This window comes from Drepanopeziza brunnea (genome assembly GCF_022702325.1).
Source record: "Drepanopeziza brunnea f. sp. 'multigermtubi' strain 214-2 chromosome Unknown ctg3, whole genome shotgun sequence".
NCBI classification, from domain to species: Eukaryota; Fungi; Ascomycota; class Leotiomycetes; order Helotiales; family Drepanopezizaceae; genus Drepanopeziza; species Drepanopeziza brunnea.
In genome coordinates, this window is record NW_027094066.1 from 1702954 (window position 1) to 1717385 (window position 14432).

The following is a 14432-nucleotide window of genomic DNA, read 5'->3' on the forward strand; positions in this document are numbered from 1 at the left end:
GATTGATTGGCTTCTGTGCTTCGTGCAGAGATCGACTCTGGCCTGCTTTGGGGGCGGCTTTGAGATAGTCATGGCTACCTCGTGGATTGCAAGACGGCCTCGTTGCGCAGTATAATCTTCGTCGAGGCCTTTGAAGTTTTAGTAAATGACAATGTCATATATATATATATATATCCCTTTTGTTCTGCTCACTTGCCCGTTCGACAAAGGCCTTAGCTGACGCAATCGGAGTTTCGCACGATTGGATCCTTGCTCAATGTCATTGTTTGGAAATAACATATTTTCACAGAGACATGTGGGTACATTTCTGACCTGGGATTTCCCCTCCTCTTTTCTCTGCTGCTAGCTGCTATTGGCTAACTTACAAATTAGCTTGACCCACCCGGATCCCAGGCGATATGTTATTGTGCCTTTTTTTTTTTTTTTTTTTTTTTTTTTTCATGCCACGTGCGCTTAATTCTACCCAGATTGTCGCGCGAGCACACAACAAGTAATTCAGATCATTATAGGACTACTCCCATTCTCCCAGTAGCGCCGGGTCTTTTCAGCATTTGAAGTGTCTGTTATTCACCCCTCGCTTAACATGTTGTTGGCTGCGAACGGGAAAAGGCACAGTCGGGCATTCTTTGTCATGCGGGTTCGTATATAAAAAAAATGAGAGCACAAGAATGCAAATTTAGGATTCTGGTACAACGATCGTTGTGCGTGACTAGAGGACACGACGTGTTTTTAGTGGCGCTCGGTTATTAGCCTTCTTTCTTACCTTAAGAAAACGTCGAGCAATAGCAACGTTACAACAACCCATTTCAATGACACCACATCATCATCACATCTCATCACGTCATGTTAAGTATGCAACCAAGGTATATATAAATCTTCATATTGCTATGACTATAACTATTACTACTGAGCCAATGTAACATTTGCAGGGCGTCTGTTTCGCCATCAGATCCGCTCAGGGAGAATTTTTTTTTAAATAAACGAAATCCAGCATTACAATACCACATTAAGCCATCACCGGCGCGTCCTTTGAAAGATCCAAGAAATTCATTATGTCCCTGCAGCAGGTGGTGAGCGTCTTCTTCGTCTTCCAGTTCAGCTCGAGCTCCGCTCTCAGCGGCATCGCGACACAGCTGCCCACGTCGCCCTCGCGGCGCGGCGACACCTTCAAGGGGATTGTCTTCTTTGACGCGGCCTGCAAGGCGCCGACGACCTCGTATACGGAGCATCCGGTGCCGGAGCCCAGGTTGTACGTGCGGAAGCCCCGGGAGACGCGGCCCGCTGCGGCGGAAGAGAGCGCGGCTACGTGGCCGTTGGCCAGATCCGTGACGTGGATGAAGTCGCGCACCGCGGTACCGTCCGGGGTGGGGTAGTCCGTGCCAAACACATTCAGCTCAGCCGAGGCGCCCGTCATGACTCGCACGGCGACGGGCATGAGGTTCGTGGGAACGCCGCGAGGGTCTTCGCCCAGCAGGCCCGACTCGTCGCAGCCGACGGGGTTGAAGTAGCGAAGAGCTAGAATGGTCCAGTCGGGGTCGGCTAGCGCCAGGTCGGAGAGGATCGCCTCGCACATCCACTTGCTGCGTCCGTATGGGTTGGTCAAGCCCGTGCACCCGCCTTCTGTGGTCCGGGCGGCGCCGTCCTGGTCGACGAAGGTCTCGGCCTGGTGGGTGCAGTCCTCCTCGCGCAGGGGCCGACCCGAGTTGGCGACGGTGCCGTATACGGTCGCGGAAGAGGAGAAGACGAGCGTCTTGATGTTGAAGTCGCTCAACACCGAGCAGAAGCCAACGAGGCCAGCTACGTTGTTGGAGTAGTACTTCAGGGGGTTGGTGATGCTCTCGGAGACAGATTTGTACGCGGCAAAGTGGATAACGCCCTTGATCGAGGATTGCATGGGGGCACCCTCGATGTAGGTGCCGTTGGGTCCATTTGGCTTGACGTATTCGCCGAGGATGTCGGTGATGGCGGTCTCGTTGCGGTAGTCGGCTTCGCACAATCGCATCAGGGGGGTGGTCTGGCATCGCTCCTCGTGGTATTTGTTTGCGAGCGAGGAGATGCGCTCGAACACGCTGTTGTAGGAGTTGCTCAGGTTGTCGATGATCAGGACGTTCTGTCCGGCCTTCAACAGCTCTAAGCAGGTGTGGCTTCCAATGTATCCAAGCCCTCCGACGACCAGGATGTACTCGGGGTCAGCTTGCCACTCCTCGTCGAGGCGGTCATCGAACAGGACCGACCGCGCGGTGTCGGGGGTGTCAACGATGTCTGAGCAAGCGCTGCGCACTGAGCGGCAGGGGCTGGAGTCTCTGGATGATGCGTAGTCGGACATTTTGCGTATTATGCTATTAAAAAGCTAAGGATTGGTATAGAGGTGGTGGATTGGTAGAGAAGTGATGGATTGGTAGAGAAGTGATAGATTGGTCGAGATTCGAAAGATTGGTAGAGATGCGATGTATTGGTAGAATATCGAAAAAGAGGTAGAGTATCCAAGGACTGATCGAAAATCGAAAGAGTGTTCGAGAAGTGAATGAATGTGTGTGTGACTGACTGTTGATTTAGTGTTGATGTTGTTGGATTGATGGGTTGTTGACGAAGCGATCCCCCCTCTTATATATCAGCGTTTTCCCATTGAGCTACGGCCCTCTGATGCCATACGTACCGTTTTGGAATTGGTCTATGCTGGAGACACAAAGCTTGAGGTCCATTCTGTGTGGCAAGTCAAGGCACGGGGGGGCGCAAAAGCCGAGTTGTCTTGGGCGATTAAGCTGTCTTGTTTCTTGCCAATATTTCCTTCAGACGCAGATCCGTTTCGACCAAGATGGAGAACCGGGCTCTGTGGGGAACGGGCCATCTTTCTCCGAAGCTTGTCCCCTCCTCCTCCTTCGAACGTGGCTGGCACATGGGGGCAAACGTGAATGCCACGGATCAGAGCGAGCCCGCCGCTGCCTTTGTTGCCCTCGGCTTCTTTGAAGACTCCATGGAAGAAAATTCCAATTTAGCACCCGCTCGAGTCTTGAGCTAGAGCGACCATCCAGCAAAGCCGGAGATGGGTCTTTTTGGCGGGCACACCCTGAGGCCAGTGGGTAGGGTTCTATCCGAGCCCAAGGCTGTGGGATCCCTGGCTCTGCAGAAAGGGAGAAAAGTGTCTACGGCTCTCAGGGCGGGTCCAGAATGGAGGGACAAAGGATGATTTGATCAGACCGTTATGCTCAGACTGCAAATTCAAATCACTCGAAGCAATTTGAGTGTTTGATTTACGGCCAGGCCAATGCTGAAGAGAGAGAAGAGAACGGGCGAGCGTGGCTTAAGCCACCCCGAGATCCATAATTGGCGGCTGGCGTTTCAATCATCGCCGACCGACCGACCGCCTGTAGAGGTGGAGGTGGCGTGAGAGGGTTTTTTTCCTTTCTTTTTGTCGTTGTGTCTCTCATGCTCTCATTTAGGCTAATTGGCTTAAAGGTAGTATTGGAAAGCTGCCTCCAAGCGGCCGGTGCGCCCATAAATAAACAAATAGGTACTACAACTAGTAAATACCTATGCACGACCCCGATGCCTCCTCGAGATCAGACAACAAGCCTTTCCGAATCCGGGCCCGTCGCTCTTGGCCGCAGGGAGAGCAGCTTGAGCAGCTTGTCGTTTACCTAGTGGACATGAGTGGGGAAGACTTGATGAATTTTGCATGCTTGATTGACAGAAATACGAATCCGAGTCTCTATTTTGCGGAGGCAGACCAAGTCTGTGTTCTTCATTTTTTTTGCTCCATTGATTTTCAGATCCCAGCCATAATGTACAAAATGAGGTTTTATTTAGCTTTTCGCATCGCGTAAATGTAAACAGACAGATACGGGCAGCGATACGAGTGGTTCAGGCTGTTGATTACTGTATAGGCAAAACCCTGCTAGCTCAGGGGATACATTCTTACTTCCGGATGACGTTCTTCCGTGGTCGCTTTACCTCTCAGTTTACTCTATTTAACATCGTAGTAGTACCTACCTCCAAGTTTATTCTGCTTAGTATTTTGATATTTGAAAGTGGTAGGGACTGGGGAGGCAGAGGCCGAGGCCGCGTCGTACCCGCGCGCGTGAGCCCCCTGGACCCGAGCAAGCTCAAAGTATCCCTAGCCAGGACTGAGGCTGTCGAGAGGAAACTCTATCTACAGTAAGTATTGTACAGTAAGTATTGCGTGAGCAGGGGGCACCAAGGGCCGTGGCGCGGTGGCCCGTAGTCCCGTACCCTGGGCCCCTGAATTGTTAGTCCGTTTTACCATCTCGTTCATCATGATAGTCATTGATTGCACTGCCCGTAACCCTACGGCCTCTCAGTCTCACTATGAAATATATTCGTGTTCGTGCAGCATCACGGTCGTGACGTGATAGCTGTTTCTTGCGAACCAACCGCCTATATCCATCTTTGCGCAGCGATCTATTTCATGCACTGTTTTTACTTGCGCCTCTTATCAATAAGAATCCCATATTGGATTGCATCGCGAAAGCGAGGGGCTGAGACAAGCAAGCTGCACACTTCCTTGCTTGTTGCTTGCATATATCTGCAAGATGGTTGATACTTTCTTTCCTTTTTCTTTCCTGCGCCGGTTTCTCGTGGAGAGGTGTTCTCAGCTCGGTCTTCACGACGCACATCAGCTGGCAGTACAGACGGAGGCGCAATGAGTAAGTGGTAAGTACCGTACTCCGTAGAGGAGCACTTTGACAGCGGGATGATCAGGGGTTGTAGTGAGACCTGCCCGTTTCATGCGCCGCTCATCCCCATATACCGGTACTACTACAATGGACGGGGTATATTGTACATCCAGTTGCACGTTCCCATCTTTGCCCTGCTTAAGCTTTTGACAACATGCTCAATGCATTGTTTTGAAGCAGAGAGTGGAAGTAACTCTGTTTCTGCTTGGGCCGGTCAGGTCTGGCGCTCATACGTAGTATAACAATTACAGTATATTATAGTATAGGAAAAAGCCACATAATGTAGTTCAAAAAAGAGAGAAAGCAAATCAGAAGGGGAGAGAAAAGTCCACTGAACTATACGCCTAAGATATCAACATCTGAGCGTTGACCACGCGCCGGCCTCATCTGATCAACCTACACGAATACTGCATGCAGATTCCCTTGATCCAAATTCAAATCCATATTCAACATATGCATTATCGTCAAGATTGCCATCGACTTTGGGTTTCTGCTCTTTTCGCTTATTCTTCCTTCTTCTTCTATCTTCTCCTTCTCTCGCATGCATATACGCATATACGCATATATTCCTTGCTATGCATTGCATAATCGCTAGAACTCTTGATAACCCTTATGCACAAGCCCGCTTTTGCCGATAAGACGTTTTATTTCAGATCACGCAAGCCAGCCAGCCAGCCAGCCAGCTCGCGCACACACCGCGTTGTGTGTCATGAGATATGCCAGTGCAGATACGTAGTACTGAAATAGCTATTCGTACAGTAAGTACTGTAGTCGGTGTCCCAGGAAAGGGAAGAGCGGGAAGTAAGATTCTTAGTTTAGAGAAGGGATCTATCCTACGTAGTAGTAGTAGTAGTAGTAGTAGTAGTAGTAGTAGTAGTAGTAGTAGTAGTATTGATTGACGTTGGGCGGGTAGTAGGCGAAGCCTGCCGACCTGGGACCTCTCATAGGGTACGGCGACGTGCTGAGCTAACGAGTTACATACAAGACAGCCTTAGAAAGCATATCAAAGTGGTGCAGCGTGGCTGCCATCGACTGCGCCCTTCCCCTACGGTTAGGATGGATCACAGAAAGAGAGAGTTTTGATAGGGTAAGGAACCAAAACGCAAGGCAAAGTGTATGCCACCGCAGACTTGGAAGCCTAGCAGTTGCAAGTCGCAGAGCGAGGTGGGTCAAAGCCGGACCGAAGTCAGCCAGGTGAAGGTCCGGGATCCATCCTAAAGCGTTGCGGCAGCAGCTTATAGAAAGAAAAGCCACTTGATCACTAATCGTCGGCTCGCTTAAGTGGGCCTCCTTTCAGCCTTTCAGTCTTAGTCGGTATAAGCGACTGCGGATCGGAAGCGAGTGCGGATTTTTCGAAAATATGTTAGAAATTTTTATTTACTATAGCAAATACTATTACAACTTAAAAATATTTACATAAATAACTAATCTACTACTATATCTTTTTCCGAAACATTTAAAATCGTATCATTTGATGAAATATCTGACTATCGATCGTTATTTTCATCAGATTCTGACTCGTCTCTTACCTTACGCAACGAATCGTTTGAATCTCTACTACTATCAGAATTGAAGCTATCGCTATCGATATTAATACTAAGAAAAGAAATAACATCTTGCTTTAAAGAGGGGTCTTTAACAATGTCGGTTGTAATTATTAAATCGTCGTTATCGAAAGAAAGTTCGGGTTAAGAAAGAGTTGGTCGAGGAATTTTTTTTTTTACTACTAGTTTTCGTATACAAAATACAATTTACAACACTACTTTTTAATCCATAACCGCACAACCAATTCAATTGTATTTTACAATTAATTATGAGTCGAAAACGCACTCGTTCGAAGAAGCTTCTAAGGATTTTTCAATACAAAAGCCACGCTCAACCAGGTAGTCCTAATGCAATTGAAGATCTTGCGACGCGTCTTCGACGCGCTACAACATTCTTGTCCGAATACCCTTACGAGACTCAAAAAACTGCCGCGCGTATTTACGATCTCAGTGAGCGCACGTTGAATAGTTACCTCAAGCGACCGAAGAATCGTAAGCACGGCGGTCAAAACAAGATCTTACAAAACAACAGCGAATCGTCGATAAGCTTTGGAAAGAAGAAAGAGATGCTGAGTATCGTAAAGGAGTCGATTCACGCAAAGCTGAGCGCGAGCGTAAAAGGATTATACGAAAACGCTTTGCTGCAAGTCTAATTATTGAAGACGACGATACAATACTCATTCCAATTCTCGATTCGAAAGAGATTTGGTGGATGCAACAACCTCTTGAGCGTCAAATTTTGCGGCCTCGTAAAAAAGGTATTCCTCGACCAACTCTTTCTCAACCCGAACTTTCTCTCGATAACGACGATTTGATAATTACAACCGACACTGTTAGAGACCCCTCTTTAAAGCAAGATGTTATTCCTTTTCCTAGTATTAATATCGATAGCGATAGCTTCAATTCTAATAGTAGTAGAGATTCAAACGATTCGTTGCGTAAAGTAAGAGACGAGTCAGAATCTAATAAAAATAACGATCGATAGTCAAATATTTCATCAAATGATACGATTTTGAATGTTTCGGAAGAAGATGTAGTAGTAGATTAGTTATTTATGTAAATATTTTTAAGTTGTAATAGTATTTGCTATAGTAAATAAAAATTTCTAACATATTTTCGAAAAATCCGCACTCGCTTCCGATCCGCAGTCGCTTATACCGACTAAGACTGAAAGGCTGAAAGGAGGCCCACCTAAGCGAGCCGACGATTACTTTACTTGGCCTCAGACCTCTCTCTGCCCACAAGTGCTTTTCTTTACTATTATTTATGATACGATAACGAAGGAGGGGGTCGTGACATGGTATCGTATAGTATAGTATAACGTCGTATACCTAGAATGAAAACAAGACTTTTTATCTTTCTCGTTCTAGTTTTAAATTCTTGCTTGTAGTCCTGTTATTTTCGTCATTCGTATATGCGCGATGATGGAATTTTCTCTTCTTGCTGTTTATTGATTTCTATGATCAGACGACGTCGGGTATAGGCATGGCATGCCATGGCAATATGACAGCCGCATACACATCGACCGATAAGGTGTTTCGATGTTTCAATGTAGGACTGTACGAGACCGGATCTACGTAGTTGTTTTGATTTGAATTTGGAATTTCAGATGATGACGACGATGATAATGAATGCATGCACTTTGCGAGAAGGTCAATCAATATTGTATCGGATGAATTCATTGTTACTCTTTCTCTTTAAGCGAAATCGGTGGATGGAAAAGAACATTTTTTCTCTGTCTCTGCCTTTGTATCTCTGTCTCTGCCTCTGTCATTGTCTCTGTCTCTGTCTCTGTCTCTGTCTCTGTCTCTGCCTATGCCCAGTCTTTGTTTCCATCTTTGTCTCTGTCTTTATCTCTCCCCTTTTACAAATCAAACCACGGCATCATACATTTCCTCACCCCAAACTCAAAAATTGAAATCTTATTAGCCAACCTACTCGCACAGGTGAAAAGACAAAGAGTCGAAAGAAACCAAAGGATTTCCACGCAGGCACGCATGCACGTGGCGATATAACGGTGGCGGCGGCTCCGACTTACTCACTCACTCGATTTGAAATTTTCCGAGCCATCTTTCTTACATACTCATCCATTCCAAAAAAGAACTTGGCGCTGCGGTATAGATTATACGGCCCGTTATACGAAGACTTGCGCCCCGAGGAGGAGGAGGAGGAGGAGGAATAGGTCAGTGCCAATTAGCGTAGTCTAGTCTAGTCCGGTATAGTCTATTCGAGTCCATCTCTCCAAGAACCGAGCGCAAGTGACTAAGCACGAGCTACATCGAAGGCTGGAAGGGCTAGATCTTCAGAATCTAAAACCTGACCCAGCTCATCTCAAACGATCTCATCTCTCTCTCTCTCTCTAGCTCGATCGATCGGCCGGAGCGTTGTGGCCTACCTTTAAACCAACTAACCAACAAACCAAACAACTAACTAACTAACCAAGCTCCTACCATGCATTTGGGAGGGTTTGCGAAGAGGTCTGAGCAAGTGAGGTGTGATGTATGGGATGAGCGGGAAGGAAGGGAGAAATGGGAAAGGGACGTGCGTGGGTGCGTTTGAAACTTCTTTATGTACCGTGTGTCATGAGTTATTTCCGAGGATGGTGCTGGTGACTCGTAACTGAATACCAGGTGAGTGGCTTGGCGGGGGCCGGGTCGAGACGGGGAGAAAATAACATGAGATCACAGAGAGAGAGAGAGAGAAAGAGAAGTGCCCTTGTCCTTTTCTCTACGGCTGTTGGGCGTTTGTTCATTCATTTATCAGGCATCCAAACAATCAATTTTAGAGCTTATATCATGATTTAGCTGGCTGGTTACTCTCGCTCTTTCGCTTGCTGGTTTGTTCGTTCGTTTGTTTGTTTACTTTCTCATTCACGTTCGCGAGTGAGGCACTTCCTTCTCCGGCAGCACGGCAGCTGAAAGAAGGAGGAGGAGGAGATGCGGGGTGCGGGGTGCGTCAGACAATGCATACATGTCCCCTTTCCGCTTTCATTCCTTGTTCTTATGTTCATTAGAACTATACATCCAAGTCTCTTAAAATCAAATATCAACATCATCATCAACAAACAAGCGAGCTTGTGTAGGCATCATACCATACCCACCACAACCTACACCTCTCCTTTCTCCATTTCAAGAATCCCAATCCCAATCTCAATTTCAATCTCAAGCTTCTCAGCTACACCGTCCACCCCATCCCCATTCCCGTCCACCCTCTTAGCAGAACTCACTCACTCACTTATAACCCATCTACTTCGTAAGCTACCCACAACACAACTACATAACCCAACCAATAAAATAACCAAAAATAATAATACATTCTCTCTCTCTCTCTCTCTCTCTCTCTCTCTCTCTCCCCCTCCCTTCTCCCCCTCCCCTTCACCTTCTCTTCTTCCATTCCTTCTTCAAGCCCCCTCTACCACTCTCTACCTCCCTCATGCATATAACGTACATCGTATACGGAGTCACGAGAGTTACACCACATACCACATGCCACATGCCGCCATGCAGCAAGCCGCCACGCAGCAGCGCTCACGAAAACGACATTGAAATCTTCAGTGTGCGGGGGGGGTGGCGCCGTGGCGTGGCAAGTTGTTGTGGCGTGGAGTCGTGCATAAGTATGCATATACATACACATACGTGTACAATCCATGTACATGTCCGTATGTATGCAAGTCGTATACTTCGTAACTGAGCCATACGAGACAATACCCAGTACGCATCACAGTGTTGTGATTTTTTTCAGCTACACGAGAGCGAGACGATAGATTCGTTTTGACAAATGCCTTTTTATTGAGTGTAAAAAATTTATATTTAAAATATGTATTCGAAAGTAAAATAGTGTGCCGAACCCAACCCTAGCCGATACCATTCAAAAATACACCGCTTCATTGCAGTTTCGTTTTTCCGAGATCCCCGGCTGACAAGCCGATTGTAACGTCCCCAAGCCTGTAAAAATCCAATACTCGCTAATGAAATGAACGTGAACCCGTCGTGACTTCGTCGTGAATGGAGAGAGGAGATAACATGACCTGATCTGCAACCTAGTATGCCACAGGGGTGCTCAGCGTGAAGGTTACGGGAGATCCGGACATGGCAACCCAGATAGTGAGCGGGTCGCCACCAATCTTTTCGGTTGTGAAGCCTTGGGTGCTAGTAACGCTTCCTGGGACCGTGACGGGAATCTTCGCAGAGCAGGTATTGCCGGTGGTCGTCAGAGTCACCGCCGTAATGGTCTTCGAACTCGGGTTGGTGGTGAATGAGAGACTGGGTTTGCACTGATCCCTTGCCATGCGGTTGGTAAAGTCGGTTGCAATATCGTCGTGCTTTAGCGAGATTACGGGCCAGTTGACAAGACGGACCATTTCCTGGATGATGACCTCGCCCCAGGCTTGCAACATGGAGAGCTTCTTAGTGACGCCGTTGATGGTCGTCGTCCCGGCGGTGACGTAGTTCAGGTTGGCCTGGTGGAACATGTATGGGTCGTGGCGTAGACCAAGGAGGTGGCGGGTATTGGTGTTCTTCTCTATGGCGAGGATAGTGTCCCAATCACCAGATCCGCCCGAGGTGTTGATCCATTCCGCGACGGTGCAGGCGGGTAGTTGGCAGTTGTAGTAGATGTTGGTCGCCCAGCGTGGGATGATGGTGACTCCAGCGTATCCGTTCGCGGCGACCGTGGTGATAAGTGGCCACATCTCATTTTGCTGATTCCTCAAGACGGGACGCGTATTATCGCCGACGACGCTCTTGATTCCGTTGTCCGCCCACGCCTTAATGGCGTCCCCATTGTGCATACCCGTGATGGCGGGTGGGATTAGGCCGCTAGGCGAGAATCGGGTGGCCGCTGCAATCCCGACCTGCTTGAGCCAGGCCTGATTCCACGAGATCTCTCGATTAACGTCAAAGTTCGTCGCATTGTTCTGGTCCAGGTGGGTAAAGGTGTGCGAGACGTGGGCCATGGCGTTGAGATTGGCCTGGTTCGTGAACCAGACCTTCAGTTTGTCCAAGTTCGTGCAAGCTAGAGTGTAGGGATACGTCGCCGGGGTGGAAGGCCACAAGTTGGTACCGGTTCCCAAAGGTTTCTGGAACTCGAGAGCGGTATCATTCTGTCCAGGGTAGTCGATGGGACCGATGCCGCACGCAGTGGCGCCGTTGGTTGCCTTGGCCGCATTGTCAATGTTGCCATTACCGTTGTGACCCAGCTCCATGAAGTAGGTACTTCCGGGAGACATTCGGGTGTTGATATCCTTGGTCCAGGTAACGTGTTGGTCCAGATCCGGAGTCGTGATCTGGTACGTAGTTCCTGCAGGGCTATAAATGTCCGAGACCAAAAACATGTCGTCGACCTGAGTGCTCAAGTAGACGCGACGGAATCCAGTGTAAAGGCCTCTGGTCACCCACGTGATCCATGCGTGCTGCAAGTAATTGGATGTAGAAGACCAATCTGCTGCGAAACTAATGAAGAAGACCATCTGCTGGCGACCATCGATCGTGTTGATGACCCCCGCAGTGGATTTGCTGGAGAAGCCCGTGGCTGGTGCAAAAGAGGCGAATTCCGTTGCGATGGACGAGTTGGAGATGGTTGCAGGATAATCTAATAGAACTGTTAGTTATGATTTTGCAATTTTAGTCTGCTTTAGATGTTTTTTTGTTGTTTTTCTTGCTATACTAGGTAACCCATTATAATATGAACTGCATGACTTACGGTAGAGACCGGCTGTGCTGACACCGGCACCAACCTTCATTCCCGAATTTGGAAATGCAGCAGTGCTGGAAATGCTGACGAGCTGCTCGACACCCGCCTCGCAGCATCCGCCCGCAACAGCAGCAGTGCCAAATGCTGAACTGGGATAGACATCGATACGGACCATGCGGACGCCGAAACTGACTTGGTATTGGTACAAAGTGGCGAATTGAGCAGACGTAAGGGCACTCTGGAAGCCGATGCTTCCACCATAGTCGTAAGAGACCTCGGAGAGAACGACAATGGATCCGTAATTGCCCGCGGCGGTAGAGCTGTTGAGGGTTGGGAGTGTGCCGCCGCCTTGGGGAATCTGGACAACTTCGTAGGGGATGCCGTATCCGTTAAGGCCCGATGTGGCGGAGTATGCCGAAGCTTCATCACGGGCCAAGATCAAGACGGTGCTCTTGACACTGGTTCCGACCGAGGCGGCTTTAGGAGCGGCAATCGAAAGCTGCTGCACCGTGGTATTTGCAGCGACGGTCTTCCCATTGATGACTGTTACGTGTCAGTCAATCAGTCCAGTCCAGTCAGTACAGCCAGGCCGGAGGAATACGCACGCCTGGTGAGTACGGTGTCAACTATAGTGGCAGCTTTTTGGAGTGCATCTCCTACAGGCGTTTGAATCCGTTCGGATTGGTTCTGCCTGATGTGAATATGCGAATGTGCAAGGGTACCAGAAGCGGCAAATGCCAAGAGGACTGCTCTCAACAGAGTTGGAGAGAACATGGGGGGCGGCTGGATGGAGGAAAGCGGAGGAAAGTCGAGGAAAGTCAACAAAAACACCGGGAAAAAGAGAGTGTTTGTTTTATTGCGCTTGGGGGGTTGGGATACCAATGTACAGACGGGGGGCTTTGGAAGCGTATATAACAAGATGGAGCTCGACCTGAGATTGCGTAAACATCTCATATGGGTAAGAGCATGGCCACACATGTAAGCAGCCAGCCCACACGAGCGGCAACCAAAGGAGATACTCGCGTGAGGTATGACACGACCGGGACCCGGCCGGGACCTGACCCGACCCCATACTTTCACCGAGAGAGCTCAAGTTCCAGGTCCCAAAGCGCAAAAGAAATGAGGGTTCTGGCGAACAGACTGCCGACAGGTAGATACCTAGACAGACGGGAAGAGACTATCGACTATCGAATAACTGCAGCCAGCCATGGAATGGAGGGACCAGCTGACGGGCTGGTTCGGCTGGTTCGGCTGGTTGGCCTTCTGGCTCGCTGGCTGGCCTTCTGGCTCGCTGGCTGGCCTTCTGGCGGGCTTGAAGGGCTTGAAGGGCTTGACTAGCTGGCTGACCGGCTAGCTGTCTGTTTGTCAGCACCGACAGAGTCAGCCGGCTGCTGCTGCTGCTGCTACTGTGCCTGACCGTGTTGTACTGTCGAGATCGGCATGCATGAGCATGAGCATGAGCATGGGCATGGGCATGGGCATGGGCATGGGCATGGGCATGAGCATGATGACGGGGCACAGTTCATTGCCCGGCTGCTCGTCACGGGGACGTGGAGGAGGCCGAGTGATGGGCGAGGGGCGAGGGGCGAGGGGCGAGGAAGCATAGCTTTTTTTTAGACTTCAGATGGTGGAGGAGGGCCAGGTCCAGGTCCAGGTCCAAGTCCAGGGGCGAGTACCGGGCGAGCGAGGCTGAAACTGACGGTATATCAAATCGAAGAAGCATTGCATGTTGATCAAGGGCGACACGGAATGAGCGCGAAGAGGGCTGAGCTGGCTTGGGTGGATCCATTCGATGCGAATGGATCGGTAGATAGACCGGTGGATGGATCATGATGGACAGATCGATAGATAGATGGATAGATAAATTGATAGACACATAGATGGATGGACGTTGAAAAAAGGTGGAGAGGAGGAGAGACGGCGAGTCGGTCAGGGAAGCGAGCAAAATGCTTGGCGGGGCTAGTGGGCTCACGTGACCATGGCAGTATTTCAACAAACCGGAGATCCCAACTTCTTCTTCATCGCTTACAGTTCAGCTCCCACCCGGCCCATGCGAGGACCACGCAGCGCACTACGCACTACGCACTACGCACTACGCACTGGGCACCGAGCACCGAGCATCGAGCATCAATCAGTCTGAGCATCGGATCAACGAAGCCTCGCCCAAGCCCAAGCTGCCCTCTCCTCTGGTCTGGCTGATCTGAGCCTTCGAACAAAAGGAGAGCAATCCAAGCCGAGACCAGAGACCAGAGACCAGAGACCAGATCGGCCATGAGAGCTGTCGTTGTCTCGGATTATCCTTTCCCCGTTATGGTCGATGGACTTACCGACTTTCTTTCTTTCTTTTTCTTGCTCCTCTCTTTTTCTTGCTCCTCTCTTTGTCTTGCACTTTTTTCTTTCCTTTCTTCTTTCCGGCCACTAAGAGACCCTGCCCGCGTCCCTGAACCCTTGACGCCGTTTGGCCGGTGGATGTTGTGGAGCCAAGACGCCGCCCACGGCTACA

General features: G+C 49.4%; 2 protein-coding genes across 2 annotated transcripts; both read right to left on the reverse strand.

The window, feature by feature from the left end:
• Nucleotides 1-1006: 1006 nt before the first annotated feature.
• On the reverse strand, nucleotides 1007-2326 carry L3040_002633 (uncharacterized protein; the record flags this gene model as incomplete). Its single annotated transcript, XM_007290554.2, has 1 exon — nucleotides 1007-2326. One exon carries the CDS (start codon nucleotides 2324-2326, stop codon nucleotides 1007-1009), a length of 1320 nt encoding a protein of 439 aa, XP_007290616.1.
• Nucleotides 2327-10277: 7951 nt separating this feature from the next.
• Nucleotides 10278-12703, reverse strand: L3040_002634 (uncharacterized protein; the record flags this gene model as incomplete). The annotated part of the gene is made up of 3 exons (XM_007290553.2): nucleotides 10278-11827; nucleotides 11939-12472; nucleotides 12535-12703. The coding sequence occupies 3 exons, from the start codon at nucleotides 12701-12703 to the stop codon at nucleotides 10278-10280; spliced, it is 2253 nt and encodes a 750-aa protein (XP_007290615.2).
• Between the last annotated feature and the right edge of the window lie 1729 nt (nucleotides 12704-14432).